The sequence below is a fragment of the Tachypleus tridentatus genome, chromosome 13 (genome assembly GCF_004210375.1).
Source record: "Tachypleus tridentatus isolate NWPU-2018 chromosome 13, ASM421037v1, whole genome shotgun sequence".
Lineage (NCBI taxonomy): Eukaryota > Metazoa > Arthropoda > Merostomata > Xiphosura > Limulidae > Tachypleus > Tachypleus tridentatus.
Genome location: NC_134837.1, coordinates 233980039 through 233997163, shown reverse-complemented (window position 1 = coordinate 233997163; position 17125 = coordinate 233980039). Strand labels below are relative to the sequence as shown.

Sequence of the window (17125 nt, the reverse complement as noted above, 5' to 3'; positions counted from 1 at the left end):
TATACCTCTGATCTCGAAAGTATTAATCAAGGCCTGATATTTAATATCATAATACCTAAGTTTATCAAGGAGAAATTTATTGGCCACATTTCGTTAGTCTCCCGTATTAAACTAGGGTTTAATATTTGTACATGAACAACATAATGAACATTACCTTATTATTTTGTTAACCAAATGAACCAGTAAATAATTTAATCGATTGACATTTTGTCCTCAATCCTATAAATAAAACTGATTGAACCGTGAGTTGTGAATACAACTCTCTTATACTAGTGGTGCGCACACTTTTTATGGTGTCTCCGCCTCCATTTTCTAAATATGCGTTTTGTTACGCCCTCTCCCGCATCCTCGTATAACCAACTTATGCATATACTGTACCCTTAAATTTATCACGTTAATTCTTACTACTGTGTTATTAATAATAGTAATATTCATAGGGTAGTGTTGAAAACTTCTTATTTTTTAATTTATAGTTTTGGATGTAAATCCCATGTTTTTATGACCAGATGGCGCACTTTACAGTTTACACACTACCGTCTTTGACTTGAATTACCACTGACCGAAACACTGCGATGGTCTATATTGACAAAAATGTTGTATATTGGCACGTTGATACATATTTTAAATAATACTGTACTTGTGAATATACTTACGAGTGCCTCAGTGTTAGTGCAAAGATAGAGACGACGATTTTAGATATATAGATAGCTGTCACATCAGATCGTTGTGAAAAGAAAAAAAAACGCTTCTAGCTATCCATCAAGAAAAGATGTGAGAAATTACCCTTCCATATATAACTTATGCAATGTACTTTTCAATTTCCCTACGATATGATAATATATATTTGTAAGTAGAATTAAACAGATATATCTGTATGTATTTATCATCAGCACCCTCGATGATGCAGCTGTAAGTCTACGAATTTACAACGCTAGAATCAGGGGTTAGATTCCCTCCGGTGGGCTCCCCGGATAGTCCGAATTGGCTTTGCTATAAGAAAACACACACACATACGTGTATTTATCATTGCAGAATCGATAATCGAAAACAAAACGAACAACTTGATTAATATAAAGACATCATAAATCGATTATTTTATTCCTAGATGATCAAAGTATAAGAAAGAAAATTTCACTTCACAATTTACATATAATGTTATTAGGTAATAGAAAAATACACTATTTTTCATAGTAATGCATTGTATCGAAATGAAAGAACTTTTAAGACTGGTGACATATTTCAGTTTTTGCACTTTATTTTTTAAAAGAGTAAATAAAATCCTATGTGATAGAATTTCTTACTCATAAATATATAACATGGAACAGAAATTAACATTGATTATGAAACTTTTATAGTTACCACAGGACGTAATCACATTTTAACACACTTCTCAATACTTCAAACAATAATATAAAGAGAGATATAAACACTACTTTAGCTTCAATGTCTCCCAAAATTATTTTCCTTCTTTGTGTACCTTAACTTGAGTGGGAGTGGCAGTCTTTCTATTTCAACACGTGGAGACAACACGCTTTCCCATTTCTTAGCAATCAAATATATTATTTATGACATTCCCAGTGTTCATATCAGTTCATTGTGCATTATTGTTTTAATGTTGAAGTTTAACACTATTCTTAGCTGTGTACGTATATATATATAATAGTAACGATAAAAAAGCAAACGTCAGAGTTACAAATATGAGTGGGATATTTTCATAAACAATGTTGTGTTATTTGTGCTCTATTTTGTATTGAGAAAAGAAAAAACATAAATATATAATTTGTTTGTGTTCAATTTCGATAGCATACTTTGTCGATACCTTTATTCTGTGTTTTCATTCAGAAACCCATAACATTGTAACTTCATCATATTTTGAAGTACTGTAAGGTGTTGTTCCATGCCCAAACTTTTTTATGTTAAAGTCAACATAAACTATAACACATAAAAAGAAAAACTGTTGTTTTTCTTCAGCTGATTATATATATATATATATATATCAAGTTTAGAGGAGCTTTTTTTATATAACAAAGAACACGCATGTGTTACTTTATGCACTGTTTGCATGTTGCAACTTCAGGTAAGGATTAAACATAAGCATTCTGAGTATTGCTGATCAATTTATTATTTCATGTAGAAATTGAAAATTGTCAATACTCCTAATCATACCAGCGTTTTTATCACAATACGAATGAGCTTTAAAAACTTTGCTAAAACAAACATAATGATGCAAGTACATGAGCAAAAGAAACATAAGCGATTTTTAAAAAAAGAATGTTTGTGTTAGAGAAGTATTAGTAATTTTGTTTAGTCCGCAGTTTTGAAGAACACTGATGCTTTCTAATCTAAGGAAACTTTAAAGAGATGTTGAAAGAGTACTATTCTGTCTTTCCTGGGATACTGTGTAAATGTTGGTTTGTTAGCGATTGTAAGTTTAGAAGTTTTTATTTCAAAAACATCTTACAAGTGTAAACTGGTATAAAACAGAAAATATATATTTTTTCTGCTAAAAGACTCTGAACCAAACTCCAATAGTCAGATATTTGTTCGTTTTCTTAGTGTAACCTGCTTCGCGTGTAGTACAATAGACCAGTGCATTACTGTGTTCCGTTTTAACGTTCCAAATCATAGACATTGATGTGTAGTAGAGCATGTCATTTATCAAGAAACAAGCATATTGAAACATCTTTCATCCATGTCATCCAACAGATAAAGAAGAAAAGCAACTATGTACAGTATACTTCTCTTTGCTTCAGTGTTTTAGAGTATTACGTTTATTAAGGAGAAAAAATCAATGTTACAAGATTAAATCAGTTATAACCAGAAATTTATAACTGAACTGAACTAACTGAAATCTGCTTTCACTAATATTTTAATATCTGCAAAGGCCTTAGAATAGACTGTTTTACTAAGTATATTTACAGTGTCTTTATAAATGTCATAGACAGTATCACTTAGCACGTAATAGTTATTTGTTTACTATGTGAAGAGCACTCTGCTGTTTTAAGCAATATAATGACTGGTTTCTTTCCTACGTTAGACATTCATTTAGTGCAGCTTTTTTAAGGAAGTAGAGTTATCGTCAATGAAGAAGATTTTTTTCATGTTAAGCTTCAGGATGTTTGACCACCAGATGACAGCGCTCAAATTGAGTGATCACAATACTCAGATGGACAAAGCTTTTAGACGACTTCCTGTCTTTATACCAGTAGATGGCGTGGCATTAAAGATACAGCCACCTAGGAGGGCGACTCACTAATGTATATAAATGGACGTTTGATTGCACTGTGTTTGACAAGTAGTCTTTATTTTAAAACAGAATTGGTATGCACGATAACTTTAAAAAAAAAGTATATAGGTTCTTCTGTTGACAAATATTGTTACAAAATATAATGTGATTAACATTGTTACAACCAGAGTATAACATAACCAGAACAAAATTTATTCAGAAGCACTATATAAAGCTCAGTACACATTACGAAATTCCTGCTTGGTTTTATGTATACACTGTGAGGGTACATGGGTTAAGTAAATTATAAAGTCTTAGTCAAAATGTTTCCATATTTTGCAACAAATAAGATTAATTACAATTTAAGTTAGTGCTGTGAAACTGATAAATTTATTTTACATTAAACATTTACATATGTAATTTGTATAATAAAACAGGATCTATGGAGATCATTAGATATTTATTAGAACAGCAACAAGTTCATCAAATACCCGTAGAAAAATGTGTAATTCGACATTTCACCTATCATAATGAAATCATACCAGAAAATATAAAATTAAACTATAGCATCAAATTTTTATAAATAGTGTCTATAACCTTATATTGGCTCATATAAAGCATCCAGTAGTTGGTTGGTCCTCTTTGTTCTTTACTAACTACGTAAGGTAATGTGGCTTGCTGTCGATGATGTTTTTTGACGTAATCTAACATAATTTCATTCTAACTTGCCACTAGTAGGTGCTTAACCTCAATTACATTAGCTGGTTTAAGTATATGGTTACATATTTTTGACTTAGTTCTGCCCGACATTTCTTAATAGGATTACAGTTTGAAGACTTTGCTGGTCATGAGAATCTTGTAACAATTTTCTGAAAGATATATTCCTGTATAATTCGCGCACTATGGACAGTATTACTGTCATTTTAAAACACAAAATTATTATCAGTATACAGCATACAGTAGAAACATCTTCTCTATATGATATCTGAAGTAGGCGACATTGGCTTTTCCGCCATGTAGAATACGTGCCCAAAAATGTACTGCACCAGCTCCTTTATGTTATCTGTGGGAAATACAGTCTTCACGCATCAGTTATCCACGCAAACAACAATTACAAATCCTACCATCAGCTTTAATAAGCCGGAAACAGGACTCATCTGTAAAGATGACATGTTGCCAGTGTCCTAAATGTAAGTTAGAAGATTGTGTTGGCCAAATAACACAGTAATGGTAGTGAATTATGGTTAATATTGATTTTCAGATAGCCATTCTTGCAAAATAGCCTCTTCTGCCTCTTCTGGTCAGTATTCTATTCACTTTTCTTCTGAGTATTCGAGAAAGATTGTGTTTATGCTATTCCTATCATAAGGTATTCCAAGAATTCTTTTGACCTTGATGTCTTATCAAAACACGGTCATTTCAGACATCAGTTTTTCGGTGTCTACACCAAGTACAGAGAAACTAACTGAACAAAGTGTTGATCTGGTTTCCAATGGATTATACCAATATATATTTATATGTGGGTTTAGACGACAAAAATGCTCAACATAGCTTATACAGACCAGAATAACAACTTTTACATGTTTGTTAGACTATATACTACCTACTTTGTTATTACTCGGGCATTTACACGATAACTATTCCATACGTATAGACAATAACATCAAAATAGAACATTATGCAAAAATTTGAACAAGTCCATATTAAAATGTTTTTATAACCTCACTACATTGTTGAAGTCCCTATCACCATCTAAGATCATGTTCTATTTAACGACCGTGTTACTTGAAAATCCCCGTTTATAAAGGCTCCTTGATGATGATGCCATGTTCAAAGTATCAAAGTACACCATTCTTTCCTCCTTGCTTTCCAAAGTCTTTTTAATCTTCAAGGACGATCATTTTCAAACTCCTATTTCAACAGTATACTATGTATCAGACGCTGCACCTAGCAATCCCAATGGCAAGACTTTTAATTGAATAGCATAAACACTGTTTCATTTTCCATTTGTTTGAGATATGCGAAGGATGAACGATATGTCGACGAAAAAATTCAATCGCTTTTACAATGGATATCCGTCTTGTTTATGTTGTTTTTACCTCTTGTCTTTGTGTATATGGATGCTCACCTATTACAAGATGTTACGCTTTGCTTACCAAGGCTATGAAATGACATATATGTTTTTCGGAATAGTTGTGGCCACCCCAACTTATCCCATATTTTTGTCTACAATAGATAACCTGTAAGTTTAGGTGACTTAAGGATATAATTTGTCTACTACTGTCATATTCATAGTTTTATTCGCTTGTTTTAGAGCTATATGTCGGGTCTATCGAAGAATAAAATACCTAAATTTCAGCAATTTAACTCCATATACTTAACGCTGTCCCACCAGAGGACCATATGAACAGAACAACATAATTGCATCGGCGTTTTTGAATAATCTTGTTTTGGATTTTTTTATAATTTTACCTGCGTTTTTACTACGTTGAATACCTATGTTTCATGAGTTTGATTTGTTACTAACACTTAAACGGAGTATGGTCAATAGCTCATATTTGCGGTATACTAATATACATACAGGTGTTTTTATTATTCAGCTATGTTTTAATATACTGACATTTTATAATGTTCTGATTCTATTTGTTATATAAGACAAATATAAATTTATAATTGTCTTTGTGCCATTGTTGTTACATTTTGAGAAGAAGTAAACAAATATTCCTATAAGTTTTCTTCTGCAAAACTTTAAAATAAAATAATAAATTGTTAGACATTTTTTTGTTTCTTTGTTTCAAGTTAAACACAAAACTGCACAATGGATTATCTGTGCTCTCTCCACCAGGGATATCGAAACCCGATTTATAGCGGTGTGAGACAGTTCTAAGCAATACATTGTTCAGAATAAATAATAGTTTATGTTAACTACAAAATTCTAATAAGCTGAAAATTTTGGGGCCATACTGTCACTAAACAGGCAAATTATTAGCATTTTAATTCTATAAGATTTAATGAAGAATACAAAAGATTACCTCACTAGTGTAATATTTATTAAATAGCATTATTCTAACGGCGACTAAAAGACTAAAAATAGACATGGTTATGTGTTGCTAAAAACTCAGAACTACAAACATATGCTCCACTTAGACTCACGTTTCAAGATTTAGAGAAATATAAATCACAGATGATTTATAACTTAAAGTAAAACTAATGTCTTTTACGTCTCACATATGCCCACTTATTTCCTGTAAAGAAATTGGTTCACGGAGTAATCTCATTAAGCCTAATAAAACAAGTAATTGATTTAAAATTTTAGTCTTTGTTCTTATTTTAAACTCGTTTATTCAAATACAAGAAATTGAACCTATGATAAAAATATACGTAACATACTAAATGTCTGGACACTTTAAATAGTTCAACGATAAGTTTAAAATTAGAATTTTAATTTGTAAGATGGTAAAGGACTTCCGATTTTTTCATTTAACAAACGTAATTTTGCTTACAAAAGAAAGAGTGTTCCGTTTGTGTTCTATATAAGTGTGATGCTAGAATATTTCTATAAACTCTATACAATCTAGACATATGAGACTGAGAATTAGTAAACTAGCACAATCACCAAGAATAGTTTAGTTCTTTTTTTAATTTCACGCAAAGCTACACGAGGACTATCTGCGCGAGTCGTCTCTCATTTTGCAGTGTAAGACCAGAGGGAAAGCAGCTAGTCATCCCCACCCGTCTCCAACTCTTGGGCTACTCTTTTAACAAATAGTGAAATTGACCGTCACAATACAACGATTCCACGGCTGATAAGGCAAGCGTGTTTGGTGTGACCGGGATTCGAACCCGCGACTCTCGCATTACGAGTCGAGTACCTTAACCATTTGGCCATGCCAGGTCTATCACCACGAAAAGCTACATTTGATCTGTTCTCGCATATACTGCTGGTGGTATCTTTTTTTTTTTTTAATTGTACCATGAGTATTACTTCCACACACACATACATAGATATACATACGTATCGCTCACATATGCCTTATTTTAACTTTCTTTTCAAGAAATTTGCAATGCATCTTTCAATAAGTACCATTTTTTTAGAAGTCAATACCAACAATACAACGTGTTTCGAATGTTAGATGTGTCTGTTCACTTTATCTCATAGTTATTTCAATGTAACTTACACAAACAAATACTTCCGACAATGAATAAGCTTATAAATATATGTCATATTGATTACAATTAACTATTGAACCTAAGTTGATCAAACGTTTTAAAAGTTCTACAGTTATTGAAACACGTGAACACAACTTTTCTATTGAATATACTATAGTCTTGCCGTTTTTTTAATTTCTGTTTCTCTTTATTAGTTTAAAGTAAACACGCTTAAACATGAAACTAAATAATCTCTTTTGTGTAAAACTTAACATTTTTAGCTTAATTCGCAGTTTAACTTTTAGTTATTGGTTCGCTTTCAAAAAATGAACTAATCTATTAAATATATGCGTTTGAAGCTATCTTGGTTGATGCCTTGAACATCAAATGCATTCACATTTTATTGATTATTAAAATTCATACTTATTCATCCTAACACTTAGATTTTTACAAAGTCTGATGTTCAAATTTAACTAGTACGTACGCACTCATGTAAAATCACATTATTATGTTTATCGTAAGAAATTGAACGTTTTTATAAAACGGCTGAGGTCTAATATTTGTTAATATCAACACCCCATGACAGTTTCGAAGATAGAGGTCTTACAACGCCGAAATTCAGAACTGAATACTTGTGGTTGGCACAGCACAGTGTGCAGTGTTGTGATTATTATCACTATCTTAGAAAAATAATATAAAATTAATAAAAGTATGTACATTAATTTGGATATATCTTGTTTATATATTTATTTTTTGTTTTTATGGTGCAAAGCTTCACAGTAGACTGTACAAAGTCTGTGCAATTACTATTTACTCACCTCAAACATTTTCTGTTCTATCGTTATTTTAATTCATAAATAAGCGCAATGTAAATATAACATTTTGAGTAATGGAGATTGGAAAAGGAAGATTCAAAAGCTAACTTTTTGTCTTTTTGAACATATATGTTATCCCATGTTACGTATTACGATTTTAAATAGCCTGAACCTAAGTTAAATGATAATTTGAATTTATAATTAAATGTAGATATGCATCAACTTTCTGATTTTTAACAAGATTGATATGTTTTTTTTTTTTAAGATAAATATTCAAACAGTAATACAGTTTATAATAAGTTATTACAAATAATCATTTATATACATATTTTTTTACAAAATTTTGTTTGTTTGTAATTAAGCACTAAGCTCCACAATAAGCTATCTGTGCTCTGCCCACTACGAGTATCGAAAGTCGGTTGATAGCGGGGTGAGTCCGCAGACATACCGCTGAGCCACTGGAGGGCTTTTCCAAAATTAAAAACAGTATTTTAATTAAAAACACGATAAGATAATGAATTTCCAGTTGATATCGATATAACTCACTAATTTAATGTGGAGATAGCTAGCTCTTTGATGGTTACACGTCGGTTACAAGTAAAATTTTTCACCGATGAAGGTATGTAATGTTTTTGTGAAAATACTAACCTTAGATGTTAATCCACTGAAGTCAAACGGTTCATAATGTTCGGAATCTATAAACGTTCTTGGTAAAGCATCTGAACTTCCTGATTAATAAGCGTTAATTACAGTTATAGCTTTCGAGGTTTATAAAATACCAACTTTAGTAAACCAATACTATAGATACTGTCACATGATGCTCTGCATTGGTTACTTTTTATAAGCGTTAGGCGAGATTATAGAAATTTCAGCCTGCACAACAATACTGACAATATATTGGTGTTACCAACACACATACATTATTGATTCTTACACTTGAGAATATTCTACAACTTTGGTGAACAGGCAGAAATTTCGCAATACAAATTTAATAGATGCCTTTCTAAATATATATTTAACTGAGACAAACATCAGTATTGAAATAAATATATCATAGTAAGTCGTAACATCTATGATATAAAGATTTAACTTAATCAAACCAACCGTTTTTTCTTAAGAACAAAACTAATAGAACTCATTAAATAATGAAATAAACATAGTTAGCCCACGTGAATGCTATGAATTTTCAACTAACTGCAGCAGAATTATTTGTAAAGTCTTTTAAAACTAAGGATCTTTTCTAAATAAGTTACACATCTTCCAACCAATCCGGGTAAAGAGCTGTCGTCACAAATAAAGGTTATAATATTCATATGCTGTGTTTATTGTTTGCTATTTATGTCTCTAAGAACTTAATAATTATATTAATACTCTTAATTCAACCCTATATTGTGTTTATTTTTAAACATTTAAGGCTTAATTATTTACTTTAGTTAAATATTATTTTAGTGTTCATATTTTTAATGTTGCGACAAAAGCGCTGTGATAGTAAGTGGAACAACTTATTTCAGGTTAATATGCAATATGATATTCATTTTTAACTAGCATTAGGCACATTATAATTAAGTTAACTTGAGGAGACAAATTAACTTCGGGATTTTATTCGCAGCCATTGTGTCTAATGGTGCATGTTAAATACAGGTAAATGTATATTTTCTTTTTAATAATTAAGAATAAGCTCCAAAAAATCTAATTTTTAAAGCAAATTGTTTTTGATATATATAAAAACTATTAAATACTCGTTTTAAAATTGACTGGAAACGTATTACACAAAAAAACGGCAATTAGTTATTAAATCTGTAAACTGTGGACATACGGTTTTAGTCTGTTTTCCCATCCAGAATTCACTGTCTTTATAATTATGATTACGTATTAAGGTGGTTCGCCTGTAAAATTTTAAATTGGTACCTGTGAACGTGACATTTCTTCATAATTTTCATTTTATGCAGCCAGTGTATTTTGCACATTGTACGTTGTCTGGTATGAACAACGCTGCGTAAAAATAAAGTTTTAGTCACTTATTTTATTTTATTTATTTGCTACTTTTCTCTATGTATCTAAAACAAATGATGAAATACTTCTAATTACTATTCAGATCTTGTGTTTTTAACAATTTCATTATTATTTTGTTATCAAGTAGGCTTATTTACTGTATATTTGTATATTTAACGCAATGAAAAGCTTATAAACCTTGTTATTGATGAAAACTAATTCACGTATACATTCCACAAGGACTCGTTATCCGAGGGTATGGTATTCGAGTCTCCATAGTTCCAAACTTACTCGCCCTTTCAGCCGTGTGGGCGTTATAATGTGACGGCCAATTCCATTATTCGTTGGTAAGAGTTGGCGATAGGTGGTGATGACTAGCTGTTTTCCCTCTATTCTAACACTGCAAAAATTAAGGACGGTTAGCGCAGGTAGTCCTGGAGTAGATTTGCGCGAACTTAAAAATAAAACAAACTAACATTCCACAAGTGTTTTCATCTGTAAACTTGTAAACTCCTTCAGCTTAATCGGATAAAGTACTGACTTCCAGTCACTGTAAAATAAAAATATTCTTTGTGTTTAAAATTATTTTACTAAAGTAACAAAAGCTTAAACTTACTCACACTCTTCTGTATACTGAAAAAAATTAAATAAACGTAGTCCACACTGATCGATGAATTTATTAAATATTGTACAAATATTGTAATATTTAAATTTATTTAAATATTAAATATCAAGAAATATACAATCCCATTGTCCTGTATACATGTATCTAAATACAAAGTGTTAAGACTTATACGTCAATGTGTTTAAATATTAAGAAACTGTTAACTGAAATCATAAACGTGCTTGCGTTATGATTTAAGGCAGGTTTTGATTACTGCGACATGCATGCTTTTAAAGTTAATGAAGGACGCATAGGCCTTATTTTTATTTCGTGAACAAATAACAAATGTATTAAATGTCTATGCTATTACTTTTTTAGAGCAAAAAAATTGAATTTGCTTGGCACAACATAATATAATATCACTCTTAGAGAAGATATACAATTTCATCCAACAATATAGTTCTTGTTAATATCAAATTTATTTTTATCTATTTGAAAGCATGACACTAATACGCACCAAATCTCCATAAGAAACTATTTAATTTAAATTTTCTTTCTTGTGAGGAAATTGCAGTTATAAAAACACCTTCTTTGTTTCTAATGTACATAGTGGAGCTATCGTATTTTTGGAGAAAATAAATTCAAAATTTAGATTGGTATTAGAGTTTTAAAAATAAAATATCCATAACTCGTCAGTTTCATATATTGCTTTTAGTAATTTTAAACCACTTATTTTATAATGAGAATAAAACGAAGTTCAAGTTACTCTATAAAGCTTCTGAATCACCCTTTACTAAAATCCGTTATATTTATGAAAATGAATATTCAACAGCAGTTGTAGTCAGTACTAAAAATGCATTAAAATATCTATGTGTACCTCTTTACTATAGGGATGTTGTTGTTGTTTTTTTACTTAAGCACAAAGCTACACAAGTGGCTATCTGTGCTCTGCTCACCACGGGTATCGAAACTCGGTTTTCAGCGTTATAAGTCTGCAAACATACCACTGAGCCACTGAGGGGCCTACTATAGGTAATTTTATCTTTTTTTCTGGGGTGGGGAATTAACCGTCATGTTAGTTCCTACTCATCACGAACGTTAAGATCAGTTTTACAAAATTTTATTTAACTCTTCTCATGAAAAAAAGATAAATGTATGAACTTTGGAACAAGCTGGTACTGCAGACTCAAATACTAAAACTTCGGTACTTTTCAGAAATTATTATAACTTATTAACGTTTACCACATTCATAAATGCATGAAAATAATACACCCTAAAAAAAAAACTTTCATTGCGTAGTATGATACATTTAAATAAGATCTTCCAATACAGTTACTTTTTGAATTATTGTTGCAAATGTTATCGATAAATATTGTAAACATATAACTTTCTTGAAAACGTATTTTACTTGTAGTTCTTACTAGTTTAGTTATATTACAGTTAACGTTTATAATGTAATGAGTATATAAATGTTTAGACCAGTTACAGCTCACGAACTGTTAAACATGATTTGGTTGTTTGAAATTAAGCAACACAATGGGCTATCTGTGTTCTACTTACTACGGTATCGACGCTCTAACATTTTCCACTTTCATTGTATGTGAGCTTGTGCTTAGTGTCTAGTCGTTGTTTTCAAATAGTAGTTTCTTTTAAATATTTACAATATAGATATTTGACTACATAGGTAAAAATAAATAGCGAATTTTAAATTAGTATTAGCTTTTATTTTGGTATTGAAAAAGAGAAACAATTTCCTTCTATGCAGAAACAACTTATAATAATCTATATATAATAATTCAAACGCAAGCTTCAAAGGACAAAAGTTATAATTGAGTGAAAACTTTCTTTTTTTCTCCATTATAACTTCTTAGAGCAAAATGGAATGCTAGTTTGAAATAAGCTGTCGACACTTCAACCTTAGAATTTTCTAGGTTGTACAACATAACATACTTTCACTCGTATTACTTTAAAATCTAAAAAAAAACGTTTCTGACAAAAAAAATCTCAGATGAAATACAGGAATAAGAAATATTGTTCATGAAACGGCCTCAGGCTTGTGCCTTTGATAAACGAAGTCTTTGTGTATGATGGTATGTTTGACAACTTGTAGTAAAAGGCTTATGATGTATTTTGTTTTATCACACATAAAGAGACCCCTCATGGCAAGGTGCTTAGGGTGCTCGACTCTACATTTGCGGATCGCAATTTCGCAATTCCGTCACACCAAACATTCTCGGTTTTTCAGCCGTGGGGGTGTTATAATGATGACGATCAATCCCACTATTCGTTGGTAAAAGTGTAGCCCACGAGTTAGAGGTGGGAGGCGATGACTACCTGCTTTTTCCTCAGTCAAACATTGCAAAATTAGGGGCGGATTACGCAGATAGCCTTGTGCAGCTTTCTGAGAAATTCAAAAACAATACATACGCATAAAGTTATAAAGCGTAAACTTTTTTAATGTTGTTCTAATATTTTACTAACATGTTGTCTAAAAAACAACATGTTAGTGAAGTATCAACCAGAAATTAATAGAATTTGTTTTATAATCTTTTACTTGTGATGGATAAGGTTAATAGATTAAACCACGTGATCATTTCTATCCACTTCATTTATTTACTTTGAGTTTACATTACAAGTATAACAAGTAAAATCCATCTTAGTTAGGCCTGGCATGGCCAAGCGCATAAGGCGTGCGACTCGTAATCCGAGAGTCGCAGGTTCGCGGCCGCGTCACGCTAAACATGCTCGCCCTCCCAGCCGTGGGGGCGTATAATATGACGGTCAATCCCACTATTCGTTGGTAAAAGAGTAGCCCAAGAGTTGGCGGTGGGTGGTGATGACTAGCTGCCTTCCCTCTAGTCTTACACTGCTAAATTAGGGACGGCTAGTACAGATAGCCCTCGAGTAGTTTTGTGCGAAATTCCAATACAAACAAACCATCTTAGTTACATCAACGGATACAGATATTGCATATATATTTTGATATTTTCATTAAAAACGTTCCAAAATCGTTTTCGCATGCAGCTGTTTTGTTTATTTATTTATTTTTGTATTTTGCGCAAAGCTATACGAGGGCTGTCTGCGCTAGCTGTCCCTAATTTAGTAGTATAAGACTAGGAGGAAGACAGCTAGTCATCACCATCCACCGCCAACTCTTGGGCTACTCTTTTACCAACTAATAGTTGGATTGACCGTCACATTATAACGCCCCAACGGCTGAAAGGGCGAGCATGTTTGATGCGACGAGGATTCGAACCCGCGAATCCCCATATTACGAGTCGACCACTCTAACCACCTGGCCATGCCGGGTCCGCATAGAGCTGTAATGTCCAGTAAACCTATTTTGATAGCAAATGGAAGACACTTTAATCACATTATAAAAATTTAACCAGAAAAATTACTTAAAGGCGTAAGATATTGTTATGCATTTATACTATTACTTTAGAATATCCTGAAGAAGAAAATACCATTTACAAGAATTCGCATACTATACAAACAAACCAGGTTAATAGCTTGGTTATTCACTTGCGCAATGTAAATATAAAGCTGTTTCAATTATTATATTCTACAGGAGCGTGATTTTTAAATAATTACTTAAAATGTAAAACTATTACTATTTAAAGTTTTTAAGTGCTTACTGTTTCGAGATCTGTTTTAATAATTTTATTTTACAACAACAAATCAAATAATTTGCTCAGAAGTTAAACCTTTAACTGGAATTTTTCAATCAAATGACCTACCTCCAAATAAACATTTGAAAACTGGTTGTTAAAATAATACTATGAGAAAGAAATATTACATTCATACTCACTTCAGGCATGATATCAGGGAAATTAAGCATACTAATATAATTTAGATTTACATTAACAACCACTTAACACAGTATCCCTCTTTAAGGTTTTGTTGGTTAATCACACCTCATTTTGGACCATTCTTATGCACATCGTACGGTGTAGAATGGCGCAATTAAGAGCTTTAATTACACGTCTGTTTTCTTACACAAAATCAAAAAGACGTTTTTTAGTGCATGGTAAGTTTCATTTATATGTTTCACTTAATTTTGAAAATTTATATTTTGTGATTTCAACAGACATATAACTGTATGGGAAGGTATTAAAATATAGCAAGGAGTTGTGATTATTTATTATGATTCTGTTTAAGCTTATTCACAATTAAGAATCTGCTTAACATTTTATTAATTTCAAATATAACATGATATATTAGTTTATGATAGCGGTTTAACTGACAACACACTGTTACTTCTAAAAACTGTTTTCATTCAAAACTATTATTAAACTGGCATTATAAAAACAGCTCTAGCAACATTCAACAGAAGAAAAACAAGTTTTAATGAAATATAGTATTTGTCTTACCACTACTTATACCACTACAAAGCGAATTTTGATATCCGTGGTGGGCAGAGCACAGATAGCCCATTGTGTAGCTTTGTTCTTAACTTCAAACAAACAAAGAACTTTGCGCAAGAGTGATAAATAATAAAGATTAGTTTGTTATATTTGATATAAAGTACTAACTAAAATAAATAAATTATTATTTTAATTGTGTGTGTGTGTTTTCTTATAGCAAAGCCACATCGGACTATTTGCTGTGTCCCAAGAAGAATCGAAGTCCTGATTTTAGCGTTCTAAATCTGTAGACATACCGCTGTCCTAGCGAGGGACATAGTTTTAGGAATATAACTAGTCACATTGCATTGAGGTATCACATTTCGAGGTTTTCAAACGATATGTGATATACTAAATTATGCCACATTTTATATTTTGAATTTGCACACTTCAATAATTGGAACTAATGCATAGTTGTTAGATAATTTCAATCTAACTAAGTAATATACAGGCAGATTTTAATAGTAGTTTGAAGTCTTCAATCGATGAAAATTTAGAAGTTTTATATAATTTCAAACTTACCTAAGGTATAAAATATGACCCTGCTAATATCCAATAAAACCCTTTTTAAAATATATGTTCAAGTAATTTTAGGTAATATACAGTCTGCATTCATTTTCACGTTGATTATGTTAGCTATGCTTATACTCATTAATTAAATATAAAATCTTTAATATCATTTTAACTGTTATAACTGTTTCTTATTATTTCAGTGATACATGGCCTTCGACTTCAAATCGTAGAAGTACCCACAGCTGTTAGACGAGGTGACCCCATCTGGTTAAACTGCACCTATAATTTAGAAACAGACGATTTATACTCTGTGAAGTGGTACAAAAATAACGTCGAGTTTTACCGATACTTACCAAGCGATGATCCTCCAGCACAGAAGTATGATTTGGTAGGAGTCTATGTTGAGGTAAGAAGGTTGTATGGATATACAAGCATACTAGCAACGTATTTCACTGCAAATAAACTGATTAAATGTTCTGATGAATGAAAACAAATCAAAGATCGAACCACTAACGAAAAACGTTATTTTTTGTTATCCTTAGTTTCCATTTTTTTCCTACTTTCAAGATGTGTCATAGTTGTAAATAATATGACTGTTAATATTCTGAATTTATGAAAATAATCTTTAACAGTTGAGCAAGTCTCATCAAGGAAATGTATACCTCTCAAGTTCGGACATGAACACAGAAGGAACCTATAGGTGTGAAGTGTCAGCAGAAGCTCCGTCCTTTCAAACAGAACGAGCAGAGAGAGAACTGCAGATTTACGGTAAGGCTAGAATGTTGTTGTTGTTTTGAATTAAGCACAAAGCTACACAATGCGCTATCTGTGCTCTGCCCGCCACGGGTATCAAAACCCGGTTTTTAACGTTGTAAGTCCGCAGAAATACCGCTGAGCAAGGCTAGAATGAATCATGCATATATATATATATGTCTCTTGTGTGCTTGTGTGTGTGCGCCTGTGTAGGTATTATTTCAAACAAGAGGTTAATAACTATTTGTATAGAATTTCACAATTCCAGTAGTGTATAGTCTCTGTTATTTTTATTTAAAAGGCGATATTCTGACTACCTTTGTACATTTTAAAAGTAATGATTATTAAAGATTGCACAAAGATGTTTCAATTCAAATATGACGTTAACCATAGATAATACAAAATGATTAATTAGTTGGAATATTACCAATTAATTTGGTAATGTTAAACATGTACGTTTTATAATGATATACAAAACAACATCAAAATATGAACAAATAAATAACTATATACAAATAATTTAGAAAACAAATGGGCTCAAATACACGATTATATACATGTCCCTAAAAGTTTCTCAGTAAATAACTGAAAAATTTAATTTCACGTTATGATAAAAAATCACTATTACTTATACATCATTCAGAATTTGGATATGAAATTCAAAGTT

The 17125-nt window shown here is 31.4% G+C and overlaps 1 protein-coding gene across 1 annotated transcript in view; it reads left to right on the top strand.

Annotated features, from left to right (window-relative positions):
* LOC143239356 (uncharacterized) overlaps positions 1–17125 on the top strand; it is a 102198-nt gene that overhangs the window by 21767 nt on the left and 63306 nt on the right. Inside the window, exons 2-3 of the mRNA XM_076480346.1 lie at positions 15906–16111; positions 16338–16473. Coding sequence (XP_076336461.1) covers positions 15906–16111; positions 16338–16473 — 342 coding nt within the window. The remainder of the gene's footprint in view (positions 1–15905; positions 16112–16337; positions 16474–17125) is intronic.